Source organism: Echeneis naucrates, chromosome 11 (genome assembly GCF_900963305.1).
Source record: "Echeneis naucrates chromosome 11, fEcheNa1.1, whole genome shotgun sequence".
Lineage (NCBI taxonomy): Eukaryota > Metazoa > Chordata > Actinopteri > Carangiformes > Echeneidae > Echeneis > Echeneis naucrates.
Genome location: NC_042521.1, coordinates 5,975,186 through 6,002,728, shown reverse-complemented (window position 1 = coordinate 6,002,728; position 27,543 = coordinate 5,975,186). Strand labels below are relative to the sequence as shown.

General features: G+C 41.9%; 1 protein-coding gene across 4 annotated transcripts in view; it reads left to right on the top strand.

Annotated features, from left to right (window-relative positions):
- LOC115050597 (RNA-binding motif, single-stranded-interacting protein 3) overlaps positions 1-27,543 on the top strand; it is a 238,561-nt gene that overhangs the window by 30,110 nt on the left and 180,908 nt on the right. For 3 of the 4 annotated variants that reach the window (XM_029513487.1, XM_029513488.1, XM_029513486.1), the window contains one exon: positions 23,462-23,683. In XM_029513487.1, coding sequence (XP_029369347.1) covers positions 23,462-23,683 — 222 coding nt within the window. Of the gene's footprint in view, positions 1-23,461; positions 23,684-27,543 lie in introns of those variants that run through there. The other variant, XM_029513490.1, reaches the window with a different exon arrangement.

Sequence of the window (27,543 nt, the reverse complement as noted above, 5' to 3'; positions counted from 1 at the left end):
GGGGAGGAGCTGCATACTACGTGTTAGTTTGAGCTAAATCAACCATTCTGCAACAAATAAACTGCAAGACAAATAGGAACATCATTCTTAATTTGGAAAGCTGACAGGGGGAGAAATGAGAACAATACAAACACCCAGTACCATGGTCTTCATTAAAGTCTCTGTCCTCCACACATGGCAAAGCAGATTGTGATTGTAGACTGACTGGCTGTGGACAATTACGAGCGATGTATTTATGGATTTTCAGCATGATCCAATCTGAAATATAGCAGCTGTCAGTGCTAAGAATGCGCAGTATAGACCTGCATTACCAGAACTCAGCTTAGCCCATATTCTGATATGGAAAGCAGTCGATGCTCAGTAATGGAACAGAGTCATAGAGAATTTGTTTATAGAGGTGATTTATTTTTATTAGCTCTCTCTGGTTTTGTGTATTGTTATTGTTCCTACTGCTGACTTACTGACATAATCTGAATATTTGTAAAAGGAGATGTTGGCCTCGGTGGTGCTAAGGCAGATATGTGACTCTTTGAAATGTGGCCTGTGTGGCTCCTCTGTGCGTTGTTAATACATCCTGTTTTGAAAAATAAGAAATAAATAAGAAGAACAAAATTGGAAAGAGAAAAACTGATAAAACGGATAACACATTTCCATCATGGAAACAGACTATCAAACACCTACCCCGATCTGCAGTTGTCCAATCTTAGTTTGACAAGCGTACCTGGGTGGGGCAGGTAAAACGGATGTTTTTAGTAATGTATTTATGTTTGGAGGAAGATTTCTCTGTTTTCTTTTTTAAACCAAAAATAAATGCGCAAGGCTATATGGAATAGGCCACTCGGTGCACTCCATCATAAGCTGCTTGTCCACTGTGACACGTGAGTGAGTTTACGATTTTTCTTGGCTTTGGGGAGATGTATGATCTTTCAACCAGCCAACATTTCCCAAGATAGTGTTTTATTTGCAGAAAACATCTGTGACTCCTCATCCTGAAACCCAATTTTCTTTGATGTTGAAAATGTAAACACACAGCTTAAACTATAGGAGCTAAGCAGGCAAATTGGGTTAGTTTAAAGAGAAATCTAGGACCAATGCCATTTCTTATTTTCATGATTTTTCAGTGAGCATGTTGCCTTTTTGCTTGTGACATGTAGCTATAGTTTTAATCTTTTGTCATAGTGTCATATATATGTTGCTATGACGTTGTTTAAAAAAAGTCAGCTGGGAATATTAAAAAGGCAGTTGATGAAAAAACATTATGAAGCTGGGGTTGGCGGCAGTTGGTAAAATGGTGGGAGTGAAACCTGTGTGACAAAATTTGAACTTGTAATTACGCCTCACCATAATGATAATTTGTGTATTTCTTGTGGTAGATTGGGAAAACTCGACAGGTGTCACAACAATAACTCTGGGATATGGCACGAAAGTTTGAACTAGACTCTTCCTTTGGATTTATTATATCTCAGGATTGTTGTTGAATCAGGCCCAACTCGTAACTTTGCATAAGTCATAAAGCACAGCTCTAATCCCACAGTCCCTTTAAGTTTACATAACACTTTATTTTGGATTGAGAAGTTTTGATGTTCCTCTACCCTGTCATTTCTCTTTCCCACAGCCTGATCTCAAAATCTCAGCAAAATGTATTTTGGTTTATCAAACGGTCTCAGCTTTTCCCCAAGGAGCTGTTTCGCTCTTGGCTGAAAGCTGTTTGTGCACAATTTATAGGGAAAATGGACTGAGGTGTTCACTTAGGTACACGTACAGTATTTCTTGGAATGAGGCACCAGTGTAGGATCTCTCTCTTTCTCTCAGATAGTCACAGAAAGTGATGCAGAGTGGGTGGGCATGCCCAGAATCAGAAATATTTACAGCGATCACAGAGCAAATAAGGTAATTCTGTGCCGCTACTAATAGTGCAGTCTTGACAGTGGAAATGTTTCATTTATCCTATCTGCATCAAGGTCGACGCAGCAATTACCACGGCAGGGAGATGCTAAAAAAGAAAATCCACCTGCCCAGTGGTGAATACACAACAAATCACCTGTGCTGTTCAGGGCAGAGAAATTTTAAAATGGGTGATATAAAATGTAGCTCAAAGGCAGACTACTTAAGCAAGGAGGAAGAGAGTGAATGGTTTATTACCTTGCCCAGCAGAGTAGCTCGAAAAGCCCACTGCAAGCTCACACCTTTTATGTAGCTTACACTCACACGGCTGGCTTAGGGGACATGAAATACAGCTCATTCTGTCTCTTGAGGGAGATATCCACCAATAGAACATTTAGTGTCAGATTACAGGCTTCCTAACAGTTCCCGTGATGCACCCTCCTTTTTCATATTTTCCTCTCAGAACAAGTGCAGGGTTAGGCATAAATAAATACCAAGAAGCCTACCTACTTTATTAGTATCAGAAAGGGATTGTCTCCAGTGTGTCACCAGGGCCTTGTCTCTCTTACCTTCCATCCCCCTCCATTCCTCCCACCTGAATAGCTGCTCAATACCTCATTGTTGTCCCTCTTGATCCCCTCACTGCTGCTTTCCCACTTGCCTTCATCCCTTTCCCCATCCTCTGCCTTCCCTTCCTCCACGTTTGTTACAGACTGTCTGGCTAGCAGTGCAGCACACTTGCAGCGTCCACGCCAGTTGGTCAGCTCAGATTGGCATGCACAGTGTGTCTCCTGGACTGACCTGCCTGCCTGTGTTGCTCTCCTATTAAAATTCCTGTGCCAGATCCCCAATGAGGAGAGAGTAGCAGGGTCAGCCTGGCTCGCTGGCCTCTCTCCCCCTGACTGCCTAATGAAGAGGACGCCTGTTGGGTTCATTATTAAAGAACTGCTAATAACAGACGGAAAAAGAGGAGTGATGGAGAGCTTGGGCGTGAGTGTGATGGCAAAATGGACAGAATGGATGTGGGGGTGAGAAACTGCTATGGCAGTGCTATTTTCAGCAAGAAACAAAGACACAGGCTAATTTGGATCCAAACATGTATATACATACTGCAGCAGCATTGCTGCACTTTTACTATGCAGCTATTAGAGGTTGAAGGAGACACTGTTATCCCCAAAGTATGAACTCTCCACCATACCATTTAATTAAGGCTCATAAAAACTCCAGCAACACATTCACAATTGAAATAACTTTTGCTTTGAACAGTAGTTATACAATAAATGGGATATATTTTTCTATTTGCAAGGAAAGACTTGTATTATTTTTGAGCTGTCGTCTCATTTGTTATTAGCGGAAGCTTATTCAGAACTAGCTTTACCACCAGGGGCCCAATTTACTATGAATATCTTAAACAATATCTTCAGCAAAGTTTAAATTTCAAAAAAAAAAATAAATAAATAACCTGATTATGTTTTTGGATTCTCTGTTTGTCCCAATTTTTGAATGTTATATCTTAGTAACACAAAGAGGAAACGTCTTCAACTTTCAGTTGGATGAGGCCAAGTGAACCCTTCCACTTGGGCTAAAGGATGAACTGGTTGGTAATTTTGGCTGACAAAGGTCAGAGTTCAAGGTCATCGTAATCTCGCATTCTTTTGGTTGCAGTGTATCAAAAATGCCACTATATCAGGATCTTAGAATTTAGCGGTAAAACGTTATCGAGTTCTTGATAACCAATACATGTTGTGAGATTATACACAAGTTATAATGCAATTTAACTAAAATGTCTTCTATGATAAAATCAACTGACATTTCACAACCAAATGCTCAAAGGTCAGCTTCAAAATGACTAAAAATAATAAGAAATAATCAGGAAAAACCCTTCTGGCCATAACCAGTGCTGTAACACAAGAAACATAGATTGTGGTCATAGCTCCTGCAATTTAGCTGCTGGTTAAGATACTTTGCTATTTCTTTCTTTATTTAAATGTCATTTGGTTGTTTGTATTCTGTTAATTTTTGTCCGGTGTTGGTTCATGGAATTTAATTATTCTAAGCAGGATTTTAGCCAGGATTGAACTTGCATATTTATGAGAAGGACTGTTATCTTATTCACCGGCATTTTAGTCAGTTTGGGGGGGGGGGTGGTATCGCCAATACCCATGAGAGATCAGGTGTGTTTGCCTGCATGTAAATATTCCAATAGCTGGTACTAAAAATCCATATGTGCTCAATGCCTGCTTCGGCATTAATCAGCCATTTGCCACCGAAGGAACCATTAATTACACTGGGACTATCGTGTAACTATCCAGCACATCCATATATTAGGCAGAGAAAAAAATTTCCATATAGATACTTATTTTTTTTTTCTTTGTGAGCAATAATAGATTTCCTTATAGCTGCCAGAAGCACATCCATTCTAAATGAGTCCGCCCGCTGGAAACGCTCTTGGTAGGTGATGTGTGGTATTATACAGAGTATTACCAAAGTCCTCAGAGGCTTAACCCAGGTCCCGGAAATTGTGTGTGTTTGTGTGTGTGTGTGTGTGTGTGTGTGTATGCACATTCATAAATGCTGCACATTTTCAGGTTTGGGATGTTTCTGCTTATATCTGTAGAGCTCCCTGTCTTATGTCTCTCAGGTGTCCTGTGTCTCGACACAGATCGGGCAAAAGTTTAATGCAAATGACCGACCATAAACAGCCAAGCGTAGCAACATAAATATGTATCGTGATCTCAACTGTGGTCCCACGCCTTTGAAAAGAGAGTATCCATCTCTTGACCGGGGAAAGTTGAGAGAAAGGGAGAAAAAAATAAATAAATGAAACACTGGTGTGCATTTCTGTGAAACGGACCAGGGATGTTTATATGGTTTTCATACTGCGTGACCAAGGCTATTAGTTTCTAGTTGCTGCTAAGAGGCTGACCAGAAGGCCTATTAAAAAGGAAGTTGGCCAATTAATTTAAGCCGGATATAGGATCCAGTTGCACACAAAATGGAATAGAAAAGAAAAATGCATTGAGGGTGTAAAATGAGAAAGAAATGCATAGAAGGCATGTCTTCACTTTGGGTAGATTGAAGCATGTTTTATTCAGCCTGTTTCAGCAAGACTGTGAAAAAGAGACTGCTTAGATTAGCATAATGAAGCCTTCTATCAGATCCTATGAGCCTCTGATGTTTGCAGTCAATCATCAATGGAATGACAACAAGCTGCAAGAACAGAGGAATTGCTGCTGCAAAGGTTTTCAGGACAAGGAAATGAGTGAAATTCCAAGTGATTTCCCTTCATGTAGACGGGAGGAATTGATATCAGCCATAGCCGTGCATTACTCTTTTAAAAGCAAGGCAACATTTGGAAGATTCCTATCTGGAAATGATGAAAAGTTTGTTTGAGTAAACCTGCTGTAATCATTAAATGGAGAAGCTTTATGCTTCCCACTATGTTCGTCTAATCTAGGTCACAATTGGATGGCTCATCCCTGTGCAGAAAATAAATCCAACAAACGATCATAGAAGGCCTTATCCTACTGTTTACAACGCAGCCGGGTCGATATCCACAGGAGGCGCTCAAATAAACAAACCATAAATGCCGACTCTTCTGCTGGCCTCAAAGCTTATGGCTGTAACAATGATTAATTTTAACAACCTGCGCTAATTGTCTCTGAAACTTTAGTTAACAGGAAATATGATCTAGCCCTGGGTGCTTTTCTCTTCTGTAATGAAGAATAATGAGCAATGGAATTACTGCTGGCACTTTTTTTTGTCAGAGATTTGTAGAGAGCAGTGAGGCCAGCAGGATGAAGAGATAGACTGTGTCTGTGTGGCTGTCTGTCTGGAAGGAAACGAGTGAGGAAGGAAGGGGTAGAGACTTGTGTTTGGCTCAAAATCAAATCTGAACCTCTTGATGAATGTAAGGGAGTTAGCCTTTTGCCTGCGTGTTTTGTATCAGCCCTGTTTCTTTTCGACATTCTGCTGTCTGCTTCTTGCAGGCAGCGTGTCACATCTTACCCTCTGAGGAGGCATCCCATGAAGCCTCGGCTTTTTTGTCTTTGTTGTGATGGATAAAGATATTGCTCTTTCTCCTCTCTCCTCCTCCTCCCTTAAACTCCTACTCCTCTTCTTCGCAGTGTTTACTGCCCTGTTTCTTTTTTCTGTCTATTTCTCACCCCTGTGTGCCTGCGTACATAGGAGTGTACAACACTAGAACTGCTGTAGAAAGCAGCTTGGCCCTGAGCACTGTCTGTGATTCGCCTTCAATCTTAGCTGTGCGCTGGAATACAACCTGAGGCTGGAGATGAGACCTTTCCACAAGTGGCAGAGCTTAAACACTCCCTTTTATCTGCTCTATCTCTCCTCTCATGAAGTGAGGAAGAGGAAAAAGTGGGGAGACACCAGCCGGATCCCTTCAAGCTGTACTCAAACAGAGAAATGTGCTTGTAGAGTCTGGCGTTTATGTGGAGGTGGAGACCGTCAGCACTGACTAACAGCATACAGCATATGCTGCTGTGATTATACGACTGTATACCTTGCTAAAAGATACCAAATCGATTTGATCCGTTCTCTTCTTTTCCATCTTTTTCAGCTGTGAATGCTCAGCCGTGAGCACAGAACAGCCTTTGTTCTTCCTCCACACTTTCTCCACTCTCAGCTCTTTTCCCTTTTATCTGCAGGAGGAATGCACAACATTGGTATGACCAGTGCGGACTTGTATGGGATTAGCATTGTTATCACATTCTTCCTTCACCAAGGTGCAAAAAGACCCTGACCTTTACCGTAATCACGCTAACCTACACAGTATCTGACACAGCACAAGTGTATCCATATTATTCTCAGCCTGCACCTTGGGAGAGTCAATAGATGTAATAAAACATATTAGGGCTGTTGGATTGAATATGTACGTTACACTTGAGATGCAGTTAAGTTGGGGTCACATTTCATTCAGTGCGCAGTAGGAAACTCCATTACTGTAAAGGTTGCTGTTTCTTGGGAGAGGAAATTTGCAGCCTTTCCCGGGTCCATTTGAGAATATTTAGGGGCACCAGTTCAGATACCACTCAAACGCTGAACTCTTATTTAACCACAAGCCTTGATGGGGACAGACGATGATGAGGATGGGTGTGTGTGTGTGTGTGTGTGTGTGTGTGTGTGTGTGTGTGTGGGAGGAAAAAGAGGAGGGGGATTCACACAATTTTTTTCTCATCAAACGGTTATTATTCAAGTAGCACCTTGACATTTCATAGTAGGTGTCTTAGGCTTCTTTTTTTAACTACACTGGATTGCATGAAGATGATTTGTCAGATTAGAAATATGCTGAAATACAAAAATTCATTTTTATTTATTTTTTTTCCAGAAAGCATGTTTCCTTTTTTGGTTGACCTGCATTGTCTGCGGAGGTCTTGTCCATTGTGGATTTGTGGGACTTAGTGTTGTTGCTAATTTGACACAGGTTTGGTAAAACTTCACTTGTATGGCCATTTAGTGGCTGCACTTTGTAGGTTCACCGGTATGTGTACTGTTCTGTGCACTTCCTTTGTAATAGCTAACCGCCGGATGACTCACGCTGTCCACTCCACTCCTCGGCTCTGTTTGCAAGGATGTACTGGAGAGGCTTGTTGAACTTTATGACAAATCTAGAGGCAAAGATGTGTGCTCTTCGTAGCTGTACCTCAGAAACTCAAGTTGAACTGCCTGACGGAGGTCAACAGCACTTGTATTAACATGGCTTTAAATAGATGGCGAAGGTCTTTTCATATCAAGTAAACACTTGATGCCCAGACCGTTCATTAGCTGTGTTGGCCATAGACAAGCAGTTTTGTGTTAGGTAGGTAACTACTAGGTTATTCATCCAGTACAATCCAAGTCATTCAAGCTTATAGCAATAATAAACATGATCATAATGTTATTAAAACATTTCTTGTCTTGTCCTCTATGATCATCACAATGTGCTGCTTCATTTGTAGCTTTAGATAAGTATATATAACCGTCACCATTTAACCTGACACATGTACACAACAAATAAAGTCCTTGAAGAGTAAAATCTCCCTCTGTCAATGCAACCACTTGAGCAGAATCGAGGCTCGGACCTTGCACAGTTCATTAACTCTAAGTAATTCTCAATTCATTACCAATTACAAGCGGGCCTCGTATGAATCCGCACTGCTGTGTATCACTTTCTGTCTCACTAAATGAAGCATCGAAGCGAAAAGTCATCTTCAAAATAAAAAGTAAAGGGAGTTCTTAGGTGATAACCTCATTGAATTGCTTCATTCTAAAACAAGTACACGGTATGAATGTCTGTTGCCATCCAGCTTTTAATTAATTTTGATCACCTCAGGTTATTGTGAGTCCACTCCTCATTCAAGCGTTTTGCTAAATGACCCTTTTTAGGCTATTGCTCTCACTGTTATCTGTCTTTTTTCGCCCCTCGCTCTCTCTTGGTCTTTTGTTGTTAACGTCTTAATCTTTGTGAAAACACAGGCCATCTTTCCTGAATGATAACTTGTTGCTCTCATTTTTCAACCTCTTCAGAATGCAATAACTCCATCCATAATTCACTTTCACTGAATAAACCTCTCTATTGTGTCAGAGGGAACCTCTGACTCTCAACAGTTGTTGCTTATTACCACTCTGCTCTTCTAAATGCCTCTTTACTTATACACAATAATAATTGAAAATAATAATACTAATATGTTTAAGCCTTTATGGCCTGAGTTTACCAGTTTATTATTAGACAATTCAATGAGACACAGATCAACAATGCTTACATAAAAGATTTGTAGCGTGGTGTTGAGTCATCATTGTGGAAAATGTAGTGTGGCACAGTTGAGCTGTGCTTCATTATACAGAGAGATGTTTGTTATTTAGCCTTTGATATGAATGAAGGCTCTCCTAAATAATAGTGATCGCTATCCGATTTGGCCCTGAAAAAAAAACATGTGATCTTGTTCCAACCTCTCCTCCCCCTATTGTATTATTTGCCTTGTGTCAGGGATTGAAACATCAAAAGGCAGCAAGCAAAATGGAAACAGAGAGGAAAAATAACACTTTTTCTAAGTGAATAGCTGCGTTGAAAAAGAGCACAATATTTACCAACGCAATATGTACTATCATCACCTGTCAGATAATAATTTTAAACATACTTGGCCAGACCATGTCTGCATTACCATCAACACGGCTGTTGTCAGATTGTGTATTCCTGAAGAAGTAACTGACAGCCTCAATACCACAATCTGCCTCTCAGGGCTTTAAGCATGCAGCATTGGATGGGCCATTGAATTCAGCTATGAGTCTTCTCGAGGCCCATGGGGGGAAAGAGTAGCACATTAAAAGTGCTGATGAATCCAATCAGCTTGTTCACAGGCATCCAACACAGATATACCGGTGCACTAAGCAGCACTACTCAAGGGCTTAATTAGAGGGATGCTTGTGCATTGTTTGTTTTCAGGCATTAGTAAAGTCTGCATGTCCTGATAATGTATTTGGCTAGGAAATGGAATCGTTTGGCCCTGACTTCATGCTGTTAGTCCTGATGTTGCTTGTCAACACCATTGTTTCCTCAACCTCCTGTGGAGCCCCTATCAATGTCGATGAAGGAAGACAGGTCCTCAGCAGCCAGCCAACCCCCCTCAGCCGGAGCACTCAGCGCTCGGAGACTGTCAGCCAACAGGGCCCTCCATGCTGGAGACGTCTTTTGTATTAGACTCTATCTCTAATTAGCAGCTACGGTCCTACAGCCTGACACCACCCCATCATTACATGTGTGTAAACAGTTTTTTCTGCTCTTTCAACTTGCATACGTCAACTTCTTGAGCTCTTACACCTGTGAAAAGCTGATGAATGAAAAATTACAGAACCCATCGGGGAGTCGTACCAGGAAACGTACAGGGCTCTGTTAAAAATAACAAATATCCAAACAATCTTTATTCAGCCTTTTACTTATTTATTATTTCAGTCTGTCTGCCTATTTAATTAGTCTTTATACATGTATTTAAAATTACGTATTAATTGTGAGGTATTTTGTCAATAACATTTACTTGTGTGACCGTGGCACTTCATGGCAGGTTAGTTAGAAACCCAACCAGCCAAACCCACCTCCTTGATATGGGAATAAGCAAAGCTTAGGAATCCATCCACTGGGTCAGGCAGGAATTCAATCATTCTGGAGGGCTAGGAAACTGGGCATCCGACACAGTTATGCTTCAGCACTTTTCAATTTGGGCTTGGTCTGCCTCTGCCTCTGGCCTGTAACGTGTCGTTAATGAAAGTCACATTAAGCATCCCTAACCTCCTTAGTTACCTCCCTCAAACCGTAGGAGGTTTCATAGCTGTATGGGCGGCTAATGTTCGTAGATGTTTCCAAAACAGTTTTTCTTCTCCTCAACTCCTCTCTTCTACTTTTGTCTGATGAGTACTTATTGGTTTTGTCAGTGTGCCATTACTGCTGTGGAAGTCCCAAGTCTCAACTTAGGAAAATACAGAGGAAGTTCGAATTCACCATCCTTAATGATCCGTGTGTGTGATATTCCTGCTGATTATTGATTTCTCCGCCGTTTCGGTGATTAAAAAATAAACTGCTGCCCTTTTCTCATCCTCTCACAAGCCAAATCATCCCGTTGCCTATTATCGTCTTTAATGATTCATGATGTTTATGCTGCCATCTTCTTTATGTAAGTGCTTCTTGTGTGGTGAAGTAGATCTCATGCGGTTCTGCCGTCATCCAGGGAGGATTCGATGGATATCTTGGATTTCGTCCAGCTGTGACCTTAGCGTTTATGTCTGTGCCTAACACATTCGCAGCCTGGCCTTGTCTCTTGGACCTTTGCCCTTTAGGGGGAGCTCCTCTGGTGAGGGCCTCCTCATGTTTTCGACTTGTGGGGTTTTGTGGCTCTGATAAATGGCCTTCTAGTATTTAGGAAAAACCGTACTGGTGCTTGAGGTTGCGAGTTAATGCACTCTCTGGCCATGGCGCATTAAGTGATTTCACCGCATGAGATCAAATTTCAGATCCAAAAGCACATGCTGCATTTTTTGGATGCAGAAGCTCAACAACATACCGAGCTCTGTGATGGCCCTGTATGGGTAGGACGCTCTTGTGTGGACAGATATGTCCATGCTTTACATGTATCCATATGACAGAGCTCAATCTATCTGGGTCTGGAATACGTTTCTGTTGCCTCTTAATTTCATCAGTTTTTTATTTTTTATTTTTTTTGGAGGGGGGCGTTTTCTGACAGATTTGCACATAAACAAGACAACAAGAGTCCTGTTTTTGGATCTCACTTGAGGGGCTCCCTTTTTCTCTCCAACTCTTCACTTGACTTTGTTGTCTATATCATGTCACCTTTCTTACCCCGTGGCTACATTTCCATACCCAAGTTGTCAAAAGAAATCAGTCATTTATCTGCCAGTGTAAGGATGTGCTAAAAAAGGGTCTGAGTGAGCATTGTGGTCTGATTTGGGAAGAGAAGATGGAGAAAAAAAATTCTTCCTGCAGTATTTATTGTTTTTTTTGTTTTTTGTTTTTTTTTTTGCAGGGAGAGCTACAAATGTTCTCACATTCACACATGAGTATCGACTCCACTTCCTGCTCTATATGTGCTGTATGAGTAATTCTATTCAGTGCGGCTGAAGTGCTCTTTCACGGATTGACAGGCCATATAAAACAGGGTGTGGATCATGTGGAAATTGTGATTCTTGGTCTGCAGTTGCCTTTGTGCCCCACTCACCCCCAGAGGATGCATACTGCAGCAGGAGCATTTGTGTTGTGCAGTGCAGTGAAATGCCTCTTGCCACTGAAAGCTCTGACCACCAAACATAAACCTCAGATAATAGTTTCACTCGACTCAACCAACTTAAGGAAGACTTGCAGCGTGGATTCGGGGGGGCATTGCAGTTTTTCTGATTAAATTACAGAGATTGATGTTTGGACAGGCATAAATCATGAAGTTTCTTGAGCTGACTCAGTGTTCCAGGGTGCAGCCTCCCCGCTGTTTTCTGATTTATTGTTACTTTGGGCATTTGCTGGATGTTGGTGAACGCTCTGGTGTGCACCAAATCATTTGGCCCTTGAGAAATTATGACAGGAGCAGAAACTGATGTTTATTAGTTGACACATCAGTCTTTGCCAAACTGCATGACATTACACTGACTTAACATCATCTAGATGATGTTAAAATACCAAACACGAGCAGCATATGACTAAAATAAGTCTTCAAATAATGCCTAGTGATGAGTGGCAACAGCCTTTGGCCATGAACCAGTGTAAACATTATGCATTTTGAATTTCTAGTCTGCATTTTACAGTGATGACTGTCCTTTACAGATATATCCTGCTACTTGGCCACTGATAGGTGCCGTGGTGGTAATGTGCATCTCTTAACATCTTGCACACCATTAATCCTCTTTTGTAATGTGTTTTGTGCTTGTGACTGTTGTAATGTGCTCAGCATCCTGTCGCATGCACCAGAGGTGCGCCTTCATATATGAGAGTGGCAGGCAGAAGTAAGCCTCGCTCATGGTGAAGAGGACTACGACTAACACCGAGAGGAGCAAATATTCACTTTGCACTCCATCACTAAAGGGCTGACACAAAAGTGCTTGCATTTAATTAACTTAATTACCGAATGCACACAAGTTCAAGTGCTGTGGCTTTTATGTGCTTTTATTGCTTTTAACTGTGTCTTAGTTGGACAGTGGCCATATATATATATTTATGGTTTTCACCCGCACATATAGAACATATAAAAAGGCAATTTTTTTGACAGACAGGGATATTACAGTACAGTCAGTACAGTTTCAAAACTGCAAGTATTACTGTCTAGCATTCTGAGAAAGACCAGGCGCCACTGTTCCAACATGTCCCTGAGTAAGTGGTCGAGAGAGGAGTTGGAATGTGGTCATGGCTCTACATGCGTACCCGGTCATGCTCCACTGGGGTGCAGAGTGGTGGATTTTTCACATGCAGCCCATTACATCCTGTCTTTGAAATGTTGAAGGGGAGCGATAGAGAGATAACAGAGCAGGGGGTAGAGCTTGAAGGTATGCATTGTGGCATCACTCTCCACTTCCAAGTTATTCACTGCCATTCAATAGGAAGACTGATGTGCACTTTTCATTCGACAGTGATACCCAGAACAGTTGTAAATACTTGAATAAAGTGGCTTATTTTCCAAATTCAAGAATAAGACATTTCACAATACACATTTATTTTCAGTTTTTTCTCTTTGTGCTAAACGCTGTAAAAAGCTGGCTCTATTGAGATGAGTGCGTCTTGAGTATTTTCTTTGTCTGGGCCTCATGGTCAAATATGTGCTCTCAACCAAGGATATGAATCCGGGAGGACAGTGAAGTGTGTTTGTTTGTGTCCTTTAGAAATAGTTTTTCTTTGTGATTGCTGAGAACAAATCTATGCAAATATGAAAGCTTGATCCACCTCTTAACCAAAGAAAAAATCTGTCTTCTTTACTCAGCGGATAATTGTCTTTTCTTCCTTAGTGGAAATCAAAACAAAGCCCAAGGTTTAATAATGATCTGTGCTCCTAATGGCTTCTCACAGCAGTACATCCTCTGCATTTCAGCAAGTCATATTGCAGCAGCCTAGCTCATATGGGAAACTTGCACAAAACTGTGCTCATCTCGAAACTATACAGTTTTCATCTGAGCGAAGAGAGAAGACTTTATTGAATTTAAAGAAAATTGATAACATCATGTGGAGACAGTGTGCAGAGAAAATAGACTTTTATAAAGAAGTGTTGTTATTGGAGGACTGTGGTGCTCTCCGACTTGGTTGCAACTTGGTTTATTTTCTTGTGCTCTTGTCTTAATTCTTCATTTCCAGCCTCCGCAGGGATCTGATGGAGACAACGAAACAACAACAAAAATAAATAAATAAAACAATCAAGCTTGAGAGGAGAAATACGCCACTGTGTGTCTGGGGGGTGTCCTTTTCTGCCCGTCTTTTGCTCCTGCACCTTTGGGATCATCATTCCTATGCCCATGCATGTCTGTCTTTGTGTTTCCATTTCTTTATGGGGCCTCTTTTGAACGTGCTATGTGCTTAGTAGTCCGAGGTCTTATTGTTTAAATGGAGTGTGTCAGATTCCCCATTCCAATAATATTTCACCTATTTTCCTTTGCCATTCACATAAGTAAAGGCGTTTTTTCTTCCGCACCTACACTTGTGATGCTGAGTGCAGTCCATGATGCCTGACAGATGTGCACATTTGAGAGTGGTATCAGATTTCTTTGAGATGGGAAGGGGGTACGGGCCTAGAAATAGCAGCAGCCAGAGACAGCTGGGATCCACGTCATCCTGAGAGATGCTGCAGCAATGAGGGCCCATCTGGAGAGAACACAGCCAAGGACACTGCAGAAGAAGAGGGGGAGGGAGTGGAAGATACCGTGGAAGCTCCCAATCAATGGCTATGAATCAGAATCACAATCTTGTCATTGTGACATTGTGTATTGAAATTGAAAGTGCAGATTTTTCCAGCACAAAAAATAATTACAAAACAAAGAAAATTTACGTTCTATATAAAAAAATACTGTCAAACACAGACACAGAAAAAAATTGCACGCGTCTCATAAGCCTGGTATCTGATGGATGATTGAGGGAATTTGAATCAGATCAGAAATCTAATGTAGCAGCAATTAAACAGTTGATGGACTATGGATAGAAACTGTTTCTGAGTCTGTGTTTGTCTTTATGGAGGTGAACAGTGTGTTCAGTGTGAGAAGGGTCCTGTAGTATCCATTTAATTTTCCTGAGGCAGCAGGAACTGTGCAGTTCTTCAATTGAGGGGAGAGGGCAACCAACTATCTGCTGGGCAGTCTTTACAATGATCTGGAGCTCTTTCCTCTGTGCTGCTGTGCAGCTGGAAAACCATGCACAGACACAGTAGGTCAGAATGCTCTCAATCAGGTCTTTGCTGATGTTTACTCCTCGGAAGCACAAGTCTGAGACCCTCTCCATGCAGTTCCTGTTAATGGTGAGTGTTTGGATACTGTCCTTTGTCTGCCGCTCCACCTCGTCCCTGTAGGCAGACTCACCCTCCCCGAGATGAGTCCTACCACTGTAGTGTTGTCAGTGAATGTAATTGTGATGTGCAAGGGTGCAGTCGTGTGTGTGTGTGTGTGTGTGTGTGTGTGTGTGTGTGTGTGTGGAGGATGTAGAGCATTTGGCTCAGCACGCAGCTCTGTGGTGAGCCTGTGCTGAGGCTGATGGCTTTGGAGAAGTGGGAGCCCACTCTAACCCTTTGGGCGCTTTCTGACGGGAAATCCTTAATCCAAAGGTAAATGGGGTATGGAAGACCTATGTCCAGTAGTTTGGTCACCAGTCTGTCGGGGAGGGTTGTGTTTCAGGCAGATCTGAAGAGCATCTGTGTGTCGCTCCCCCGCTGCTCCAGGTGGGACAGGACAGCATGCAGAGCACAATGTCCTCTGTAGGCAAACTGGTGTGGGTTAGAACAGGATGTGGTTTCTGATGAGCTTCTCAAAGCACTTCATCACCAAAGGTGTCGGTAGTTGTTGAGACTGGTGGTCGTCTGTTTTTGCGATTAAAAACAAAGCAGGTGATCACACTGGCCCAGGTGTGGTAGTGGTTTGGCTTTGTAGCTCTGGCAAGCACAGAATTAAAGTCGTCATGGTTAGAGTCGCCTACCACCATATGCACAGCGTCAGGATGTTTGGTCAGCTGATAGCTGATGCCTCGGTGTAAAAGTTTGCTTCTGGAATTAGCGCTGTAATCCGGTGCTATTTTAACAGTCGTGATGAAGACCACAGTAAACTCTCTGGGGAGATGTATGGGCCTGCATTTAACACATACTCCAAAGCAGCAGTGTCTGTCGACAGCCACTGTGTTAGTACACCAGCTGTTATTTACGTACACACACAGCCCCCCCCTTGCACATGGATCCTTCTTTCTTTCTCTCTCTATTTTTTTTTTTTTTATTTTTTTTTTTTTTTAGCACTCAGACACTTAGGGAGGCAGACTTAAACAAACTTTGAAAAACAAACGAGCCTACCATGGAAGACTCTACGTCACCTCAAAGCCATGCTCATGCCCCCCCCCCCAAACACAGCCACACTTATGCGTTGTCTCCTGTCCTGAGCAACACTGTTTACATGCATCAACATAGAGCAATGATTGCAGCAAGGTCTGTGTGTGAGTGAGTGATCTAAAATATAAATGAATGTAAATGTCAGTAAATGATTTCTGCTACTTTATTTTATGATGCTTAAGGATTAGTTCTCTTGTAGCTAGAGCCGTGGTCAACCACAATTGTGGTTAGTCTCTGTCTATGCACCAGCTTACCTGTCAACACAAACATTCATTGCTCAGAACTTCAGCTGCGGCGTCATCAGTAGACGTTATTATGAAACTGTGCCATGCAGAGTTTCTCAGTCATAGGTGAAGAGGTAGTAAAGGAGTGGTGCCCTGAGACGTGGGTGTAACTTTGACGAAGCAGAGCTCCAAAACGGCACTTAGGATTTAGTGTGATGGACTCTGAGGCCTCAGGCAATCAGAGATATCCATCATTCCCACAGTTTATAGAGTGCTGGAAGGACAGAGAGCGAGAGAGAAGTAAAATGTGAGACGGTGTGAGAGTTTGACAGAGAGTGAAAGGTGGAAAGACCTGGAGAGACAGAGAGGGGGAGAGAGAGAGTGACAGAGTTGAGGCGAACAGGCAGACTGATGGAGCCAGAGAGGTGGGTGTATAAAAAGCATACATAAGAAGAGGACTAAAATGTCAGTGTGAAAGCATTTGTCTGTAGGTGTGATCCACTCGGCGGCTCTCCTGCCCAGTGGATAAACAGCTGTAATCATAGTTCAGCTGCAGACATTAACAGCCTGTCTCAGGTTGAAGTACTGTGCATTACATCCTGGATTACTGTAATTTAAAACATATATTTGGTGTTCTTGGTATTAGTTTTTTTTTTTTTTTTTGACTATTTACCATTTTTTGACATTCATTGTTTAATGACTGAACAAACTTTTTCTGATATTAATTTAATTTGAGCTCTTTGTAAGCTTTGCTATGGCTATATATCCAGCAGTTAGATTAACAGCTATTATCTTTTAGTCTACAAGAATATGCTTCCAGTGGTAGAAAGTGTTGAATCATATGATTAGATCTTATTGAGTCCTGTTGGATTTATTGAGTTATTTGACATATTGACAGATGGATCCAACACTTTCAGCAATGAACTGAACTAGTTGGACTGATAATTATATAAATTTGGCCAGAGCAGACGTTTAGTTTTAGATTCTTTGTAATTTATTTTAAACCAAAGGTATCACAACAATCAACTTGAGTTATTGTTGACTAAATTTCTGTGTATAACATCAGCACTGCCTAGTCTTCCACTAGCCCCTGCCTTGCAGCGTGAGGCCTTCATCTCCCTCTTAAGTATCCCTATGTAAATGTTTATGTCCCCTTTATACTGAGTGGGTGGATCTTGCTTCATCTTGTTAGTCCAATCATGGTGGGAGATCAAGGGAAGGTAGTGGGAAATGGAGCAATGAGTACATTTGAGCGTTTGTGTTGACAAAATCAGTAAAGAGAGTTAGTCTCTTGGTCTGATCACCCCCCGTGTCTTTCCATTTACTTCCCATAGGATTTCATGATGCAAATTTGGGGCTCCACATCCTCCTCACTGCAGCAGCCCCCAGGTTCACGGTTCATCAGAGCATAAACATGTGTCAGGCCAAGGAAAATATTTGGAGAGAAGGATAACAGATACAGAAATTTTTGAGGTTTACACAGAACTCCAAGTGTGGAAGGGTCATATTATTGTTCGTCAGAGATTCTCAGAGGTCAAAATCTCCCTCAGTAAATATATTTCCCTCTGTCCTTCCTTTTTTTCCTCTCTCTTTTTGTCCCCCATGTGACTCCCCTTCACATCCTTCTCCCGTCTTTCAACACCTCAAAAGACTTGGAGCAGTATTTGGTATGAAAACAAGTTTCATAACGAAGTAAACACTGCATACAATGAACTAGAAAATGTAAGCAGTACATTTTGCCACCTAATATGCTGACATTTAAAGTGCCTGACTTGCTGATGGGTACATTGTGCATCCTCTTCATCTCTTGGGACTCGAGCATAGTCACCAAACAGCTTGGGTTGCAGCAGTTTGCATGGGCTCTCAGTCAATTGAGATTTCACAGTTGTGCCGAGGATTTGCGCACAAATCTTAACAGGAGAACTGCCCCCAAGTTACAGAACCGTAGTGCTTGTATGAGTGTCTGTCAGCGGCCCCGGGTCTAATGTCACCCAGTTGACCCAGTTGCCTTGGTTACCACCATCTCCTTGTCCCTCAAGACTGCCATCTTAGCTCACAGAAGTGCCTTTTCAGAGTGTTACTAGATGTTGTCGAGAGGAAAAGTAGGGGAGCGAAAGAGAGAGGCTGTTATTGAGTGTGTGGTTTGCCAGCCCTCTCTGCCCGGGTGAGTGCGGAGGGGTAACTTCTAACTTATCCCCTTCTTCCCCTTTTTAAATGAAACCTGTCAGACTACTCGTACACCGAAATCCAGACATGGCCTGCCGCTGCGTTGCCTAGGCTACACTTGAACTTGGTTCTTGAGTACTGGAGAAAAGATGTGGTTGGGTGAACAGGGGTGCCTTTTGGGATTGTAGGTGGAACTGTTGGTGACCCGCCGAGTCTCACAGAGTCTGTCATACCTCCATCTGCTGCGCTTTGCAAAGAGTGACAGTCAAAGCCTGCACGCTTGGCGGCGAGAAGGTGACTTGTGTGAGGGGGTGAGGATTGGCAAAGAGGAGCAAAAGAGGAGCGAGTACAGAGGAGGCCATTTCACGCAACACAGCTTCCAGGAAGTCAGTCATCAGAGATGCCAAAGGAAAGCTGTATCTCTTTCATAGCCGGCCAAATGGAGCAACCAGGCGTGGAGGGCCCTCTAGAAGACAATATCCCCTAACTAATGCCATCTGGGATGACTTTCCTGGTCCCTGTGTTGAAGCCTCTCACCATTCATTTCAACCTTCATTTCAAAACGCATTGGCAATTGGTTATTCGGTTGTTTTTTGTCATGTTTTAGGGACCTCATTTTTGTTCATTTAATGGGTTTTCGAGTGAGACTGAGTTTTTCGCCCGCTGCACTGGAGGTTGTCTGTTATTCTGCATGCCAGCTCTGTGAAATGGGAATATGGAGATGACACAGAGAGGGAAGGGGCATTTTTGGCAGCACACCAGCCTCTTTGAAAAAAGGGATGAGAGAAGATAAAGCACGGTTAGGCCAACAGGAAATCAGGAAATTCTGAGTTGGATCTGTGTTGTGGGAAATTACCATTTCTCGGAGTACCCAAGTGTCCAACAACAGCTGTGGGGCACAGTGCCTTCAGGGCAATCAGATAAAACTAGGCTATGACCATTTTTCATAATGCTTACACACTGAGATTAAGGTTACACCTGAAGATAAACTTGTTTGCCAGGAAAAAAATAATAAATTGATAACAAAAGACAGGGAATTTGATTTATCTTCCAAGAAAGTCGATATGGCCAGCGGAAACTGTAAAACTGTGGAATTTCACAAAGACCCATAAAGAAGTGTAGTTCCTTAAGTTTTCTGTAATCCAAGAACAATCTGAAGTCTCTGCAATAGCCCATGGAATGCTTCCTCAACAGAATATTTTTTCTTCTATTATGTTGTATATTTCATGGTGAAAATATGACCTGGAAAGCAAGGAATCGTTAAGTACAACCATGTTATTCTTTAGTGGGAACCTCATCGGTAGGTTTCATCGAATTGCATATTGTTGATAGAAAAAGGACCCCGGTGAATGAGGAGGCAGTGTTTTTCTTCTTTGCAGCTGAGGAGTCATGATAAAGCCCCATATAACTGCACATCAAAGTACTTGACACCACCGTAGCCGCAGAAAAAAGGTTAGTTTTATTTCATCGTGTTCAAAAAAAGCACTTAAGTTGCTGTTGATCCATGAACTGCATGGATCAACAAATACAAATTAGGCATTTGAATAAAAAAACAAAAAAGTCACTTGTGGAAAACAAAATCAACCTTTTATACTGAAAAGAATTGAGGTTGACACGAACCATGGTTTAATACCCTCTTGTGCCGAATATTATATTAAGGCCCCACTTCTATATGAAGAATAGGACGTGCGAGAGTTTTGGAATTCACAAAGGTCCATCGCCTGACAGCCTCAACCATGCAGTGTCACCAGGGAGAGAGAGCCAAGGAAATCACTTAACCAATGAAAAATGGACTCAGGAGAGGTGTTATGCTCTGGTTCATTTTAGTGTATTAATGGAGCCACAACCTCCACTCACTTTTTCATAGCTCAAGGTGAAACATTATCCAGCCTGGGCATACATGTTTAGTAATAAATGGTGCTGATAACATACTGGCTCGCTGAAGTAGTTACATTTTTATTCTGTGGTAAACTAAATGAATGCCTTGTATCAAGAAAGGAATGCCCATCCTTCTATTTGTGCCATCTATTATGATCCAGTGTGAGAAAGTGTGGGTCAGCTGTGCAGTAAAGTATTGCAGGTTATTTTTCTTATTGTTACATTAAACATTTATACAGGACTAATTGGTTGCTCCTCACAACACCAGAACCATAGCTTGAACCTCAAAACATCTCTCTGTCAAAGTGTAGAACTCAAAACAGCCTTTGCAGAGGGAGATTTACAGGAGTGCACAAAAGCTAGGATTTTCCTTTGCAACATGAAAAGGAGTAAAACAATGCTGGTAGAAACGAGCCAAGACACACACACACACACACACACACACACACACACCCCCACCCCCACACCCATACGTCTGTTGGACTGCATGTAAAACATTCCTCCTCAGAGGAAGAAAAGCTTGTGTAAGTAGATCCGGTTGGCCCTTATATAAAATGAAGAAATATGGGCCGAGCGTAGCTCTCTGACGAGCTGCTGAAAGTCTGTGACATGAAGCTGAGTCTGGGGACCAATCATGCATTCCAGGCGAGGAATGCCGGCAGCTTTGGATCTCAGCCTCATGCTAAAGCACAACCCCACCCCTGTAATATAAAGGGCGAAGATCTTGTCACTCACGCAGCAGAGCGACCCAGACTTAAAACGCCTTCGTCAGTGGCTCTGTTATCCCACGTAACTCTTCTGCTTATAACATCTTCAAAATGTATCTCTCCCTTGAGATGGGGGCTTTAACAAAACACTTCTGCATAGATGCATTATTTCCAAATGCCTCCTCAAAAGCTGCATAATCCTCATTTATAAGGCCAATGGAGGTTGTTACATGGCTTGGAGCAGTACTTAAACTCTATGAACTGGTGAATAGTTGCAATTAAGTAACGGCTGTGTCCATGCAGCTTAATGTACCATACTTCAGTCTGCTTCCTCCCTTCTGACTTTTACATAGGCTCTATAATAGTCCAACATGTCTCTATAGGAATTGACGAATTGCGTTGGAGAGGCATGGCTCCAAATACTGATGTGCTTCCTTTTTTTTTTTTTTTTTTTTAGTACAATATATCCTGCCCTCGCACTGCTCTCAAAGTTTGACCCAATGACTAAGTGTTTCATTGAAAGCCTGCGAGAAAATAACAACTGCTTGTTTTTTTTTTTCTCAACACTCAAGTTTCTTCTTTTTTTTTTTTTTTACATTTACATGGTTTGAAAGCTGGTGATTCAAAATCAGTTCCTCCCATATTTGTCTTTTCTTCCCAGAACCTATGGTTTTATTACACCAATGGGCCTCTTTCATGCTCCTCGATGGATTCTGCACTATTCTGTAAAAAATCATTTATCCCTCTTTGGGGGAAACTACCTCCTCCTGTTTTATATTAACATGAACCCTAAACCTGTCGTTATATATTGTATGTATTAAGCTGAACTTTGGCTTACGTTTCCCCCCCTCCGGTTCTTTCGTGATGAAGAATACGAGACTGGCAAACTTTCTAAGCACAGCTGTGAGTCTATATTGCTGCGATCGTGCTCCCTTCGATTCCCCTGTGTGGGATGGCCTCTGACCTCAGTGAAAATCCTACAGGGGCCAAAGGGCACTGTTAACATTCTCTATTGATGTACAGCTGTGCTTCATTCAAGGTGGTTTGTCTTTGCTCGGCCCATAAATCATACACGTAAACGAGCACATTGCTAAATACTTGGTAGATTGCATCATATTCATATGTTTTTGCTCAAAGAATGAAATCAGAATAAAAAGGATCACAGCGCCATCAATACTCTTTTAATATCACTTCATTAGTTAAGTAACAATTATTTCATTTTTCTTTAGTATTTTTATCTAATCCACTCAGGCCAGTGGTTAAACAGACTAAAGGATGATTTTCATCATCCATTTTCATCATCATCAGCTCAGGCCAAACAACTGTCCAAACCCCCAACATAATCAAATTTATAATGATGTCAAACAGAGAAGGAACAGGTCCTCATATTTTATGATATAAGAAATGCCATAATGGACTAAATGATTACTTAATGACTCACCCATTGTGTACCACAATCCTGCAACTTTTCATAGGCTAGTAAAGCAAATTGGACATTTGTTTTTGTTTATGTACATGCTATATTGCACACTCTTGGTCCTAATGACATTAAGTGTTTTTCGTGCAGTCGGTTTGATTTCTTGCCAAATACAAGACGAAAGAGCTCTTCTTCTTATTGTTGTGAGGGGTCGTGCTGTTTTGCAGTGTACGTGTGTGGAACCCATTTAAGTTAAACATTACCCCTAATTGCAGGGGTGAATAGTCTACATGTGAGGCAGGCACATTAAATAGCAGCTGTAATTATGGTTTATTTATGTTATGATGTAGGAATTACACGAAATCCAGGAGTTTACTTTTCGGAAGAATTGAAACTCACATTTTATTTTTTTTTTAATGTGTGTGTGTATGTGTGTGTGTGTGTGTGGGGGGGGGGGGGGGTAATTGTGACTGTTTAGCTGAATTTACAAATACTTCAGTATTTGCCCCAGGCCTTGTTAAAGTGCCACAGACTGGCATGCGTACCCTGTGTATATCTTTTTCTTCCTGTGCTCCAGTGGCCATGACAGCCCAGGTAACCCATCTTGCAGCCGCATAAGCTGGCCTGTCAGCAGATTCAGCCCTGTGTTTCTTGGACCCTGTTGATACCCAATACATAATGCCACACCAGGAAGCCCATTGCCAGCCTGTAATCCAAGCGTCTTATCAAACCAATCAGCACTTTTCCAGCGAGAACAGTTTTCAACCGTGACAGAAGGCGGTTTCACAACATCTGGCACTCTGGGAGAGAAAGGGAAGGAGAAAGTGAGTTAGCGTGGAAAGAAAGTGTGAGAACAATCTTGATACTGGTATGGAGATTTCAGATCAACACCACATCCTGCTTTCTCTTTCGTCACAGGTCAGTGAGCGGGCAGTCAGTTGTCAGTGTCTGTCCGCTGCAGAGTGGATGCTGTTCACAGTTGTGATATTTCTGTCTGTAACATTTGTCACTGCCCTCCCTCACAATTTCTGTCTTCTTTGCTTTCCGTCACCCGTGCTAACCTCCTCCTTTTCCCCGTTCCCTCCCTCCATCTCCCTTCTCTGTTTTGATCCGGTATCCTTCCATCAGCCGAGTGCAGCAGTGAGAGGTTACCACAGCAGTAAGGCGAGAGCTGTGAGTTCAAGCCTCGGCTCCAGTTGGACAACTGGTAGCAGTGGTGGTCAGGGGGTCTGGAGTGGTCGCTCCTTCACCCATGCAAATCCGCAGCATTATCTGTCCCACCAACAACACCCGCATCACCATCATCAGTCCACGCACACAAGCTACGCCCACTGCCCACCTCATTCAGCTGTGAGTACGACAGATTTCTTCCATCCCGTTCTTTTTCTAATAGTTTGCTGCTCTCATCTTCCTCATCATTCTCTCTTTCTCTCTCCCTCCCTGGTATGGCTGTTACAGTTTTGGAAGTTCCTACTCCCCTCCCTCCCCTCATCAGCCTTTCCCTTTAATCTTTCTCTCTTTCCCACACTTGTTCATTTCAAGCCCTCATACTGTGTATTCCCTCCCCACAGTAGTTCTCCCCCTCCTTTGCCTGCTTTATCTCTTCCTTTCTTCCCTTCTTCTTCCCTCTCTTCTATGTGCAACTTAATTTGTTTTCTTTCATCCATCCTCTGCATCAACAGTGCAACAAGAGACTAATTGAGGTAGACACACTTTTGGACAGCTTCCTCGTCATTATCCTTGGAATTAATTGCTGCTCTGCAATCCGTTTGATTTGACTTTATTGGTGTGATCTGGTTTTCTAATGTAACGTTTGGAGTGTGACTGGAAACCAGGTACGAGCCAAATTGAGAAATTTCATTATCGGCATGTTGAGGTCACAGTGAAGAAACTGGAAACAAAGATTTGGCTGGTTTTTATATCTGTTTTTCTTCCTCTAATAAATGTGTTTACAAGGCTTTGCAAAAAGTCACTTTTTCTTTTTTTTTCCTGTTATGAAACTCAGATATTCTACCATCTTGGATACACACTACTTAAATTCCCAACTCCCCCTTTGCCTACATGTTGAGACTCCCCTGAAGAGCTTACATGCAACGGGTGAAGAAATTGGATTGGATTTAGGTATGATAATCATCACTGTGTGCCGGCTCCTGGTTGCACAGAGCATCCTTTTTATGTTATTCCTGTGATATCAAAGTACACATTCATTCAGAAATAGTCGCTTTTCTGTGAGGGGAAAGGAAAATGCCTTTGAGCGCTTGTGTTGTAGTTTGTGTCTCATTTTGTCAGAGGGTTCCAGTCATAATCAGAGTTTTCACTTGTTTTACACAGTAGTCACCATCACTAAGACTAAGACTACCACCATTAACACTGTTATAGTATACACCAACAGCACTGAAGACAAAGAGGACTGGGGCCGTTTTAAATTCTGTTGCACACAAACAGGAAGCAAAAACAGAGAACATTCCCCAAAGGCAGACATAAACACTGTGGCTGTGGTTCTAGTTGTGGTGGGTCTCTGTCACACTTAAACTGTCTGACAAAGTTTTTGGGAACATCACAGTCTGTTCCTTTTTGTCCCGATCAGCAACATCCACATGCAGAACCCATGAGTGACCTATGATTTATTTTCTTTATTTATTTTTTACTCCTTAAAATGGGCTCGTTTTCCCCAGAGCTGGACAAACATGAAACCACTTTTGTCCTCTTCTGACAAAACATGGCCATCAATTTTCTAACATGCAAAAAGAAAGGTATGATCATCCTAAAGGATTCAACTGGTGTGTCTGCGGAGAAACAGTGAATATACTTAGTATTATAAATTTTAATCGGCTTATAAAGTCACTGAAACAAAAACGAACAATCTGGTTAACCTTATATGTATGGAGAGGGGAGCGATGGTTTAAAGGAAACAGGTTAAAGCTACAGTGGGGACCCCATCCACAAGGAATGTGAGGTCACTGAATGGTACGTTGAGTAGAAATAGGGCTAGTCATATGCTATGACCTTCCCTGGTGCATATGTAAAAAGAAAACAACAAAGATATACTTGTATCAATGTTTATGATATCGTTTCTAAGTCTAAGACACGCCAGGAAATACACATGGGCTGCATCCCAAAAGCCAAAAGAAGAAAAAGATTGATAGTAAAAGAAAAAAAAAAAAGCCCTCAATGGATTTGATCACTGACACTATCTGGGAACAATACACAAACTCACAACAGACACACTTCTGTCTTGTTTTTTTCCTCCCTGCTGTTGTCCTGAGTGAGTTTTTTGTTTTTGTTGGGTTGTTGGTAGGCCACACTTCTAACTGTACTTCCCTAACCCATCCTGGTTATTGATCACTATAGGGTTATCAAACGCTTGCCCTCACCTTGACTCTATGTTCCAACTGCAGCAGACTCTATGGGACAGTGGGGACGCTTGTTTTCTTTTCAGCTGTTTTCATTTCACCCCTGCAGAAACCAATTTCTTCCCCACCATCTTGTCCTGGGCTGTTACAAGTCGACACTTTAGCCTCAAGGAGGGTTCACAGTGCCTAATCCTGAGGCCAACATTAAACAAAAGGTTCCTGGCTGGTGCCTTTTTACAGATTCTCATTTGTAAACACATACTGTATATGCAGCAGAAATTCCCACACTGTACAAAGAAACTAAAGCAACCCTACCCCCCCAGCGTCCTCTCTCACATATCCTCCCCTTCTACTTTGCCGTTTTACTGCTTCTCTAAAAACTATTATAATTTCAGGAATATTAGATACAAAAATGCCCAACAGAAGGGAAGAAAAACAGAACTGATAGCTCAGCATGTGTCTGTCTTCTCGGCTGAGAGAGGTGAGTAAATAGTGGAAAAAAAGAAAAGCAAGCAAGGATCCTGCAGAGATCAAGAGGCTTTGACTCCAGTGGGTTTGTAATTACAATGGAAGCAGATACATTTCCACTCTTAATATGGTGGGATGAAGATCCCTGAGGGAGGAAGGTGTAGGTATGACAAAAAAAGCAGTAGAGAAAGTCATGTAGAAGTCAGACAATGTGACAGGAAAGAGAGTCAGAGAGACTTTATTTTGAATATGCAATGCTAACTCCTACAAAATAAGTTTGTATACCACAGCTTTCCAAAAGACAGTTTTGTTGCTGTCGCCTGCTTTTTTTTTTTTTTTTTACTGGCTGGTTGATGAAGTGTGATATCCATGCACTTGACCAGATTCACAGGGAGGTGGATCAGGCGGACGGTTTATGGTGCAAAGCACAGTAAAGACCAAGGCACCTTTCATCACACATTGGATGAGGTCAACATATCAAATGCCTAAAGACAAGCCATGCTGGTGGAAATGCACTCAACAGGGGGAATGTCAGCCATTCTCTCCATTATTTTGTTAGCTCAAAAGCAATTGGGTAGATTGTCAGTTACTAGAAAGAAGAATAACCAACTTCCCTCTGCAGCTGCCATGAGGTTGACATGACTGATGGTCCTCGGAGTTTAGTGAAATGTGTTGAAAACTATTGGAAGATTTGCCATGAAATTCAGCACAACTTTGATGGCTGTAAGGACTGCTGTGGACTTGACTGTGACTACGCTTCATGTTATAGATTTCCTGGCCTCTGACGAATTGATCACAACAACAATGGCAGAGAAAAAGAAACATTCAGTGTAGATACTTTCATGCAATTATTGTGACAGAGCCCAAATGGTGGGCCTCCAGTGTCAGGTAAGGTGTAGACAAAAGAGTTTCTACTGATTTCCTTGTACAGCTTGCAGCTTTGAGAAGTCTTCTTCCGTTGTATGTATATGAAACTTTAATCTCCTGCCTCGTGAAATGTGAATATTTGAATTCATATTCACATTTCAAATATTCATTCTTTACCAAAAGCATACTTTCATGAGCTACAGTCTACACACTCCCATAGCAAATAGTGTGAATTTGACTAATAGCCATTGTAGTTCTTGATTGCTTTTGTCTGTGCTCAGTTATAGCTAGGATTGCACAGATAATGGTCCATATTAGTGTTAGCTACCAAATAGTTTTGTTTTTTGGGGGGGTTTAAATAGTGGGAAAGAAAAGCGCTTCACTTCTTGAAAAACTAATTTCAGTAAAACAGATTGCATCGATCGCGTCATCAATCTGAAGTTCTTAACTCACCTCTAAAGCAAATCACTGATGCAGTTAATGTTTCTAACAAATGTTTATTTTTTTCCCCATCAAGTTATG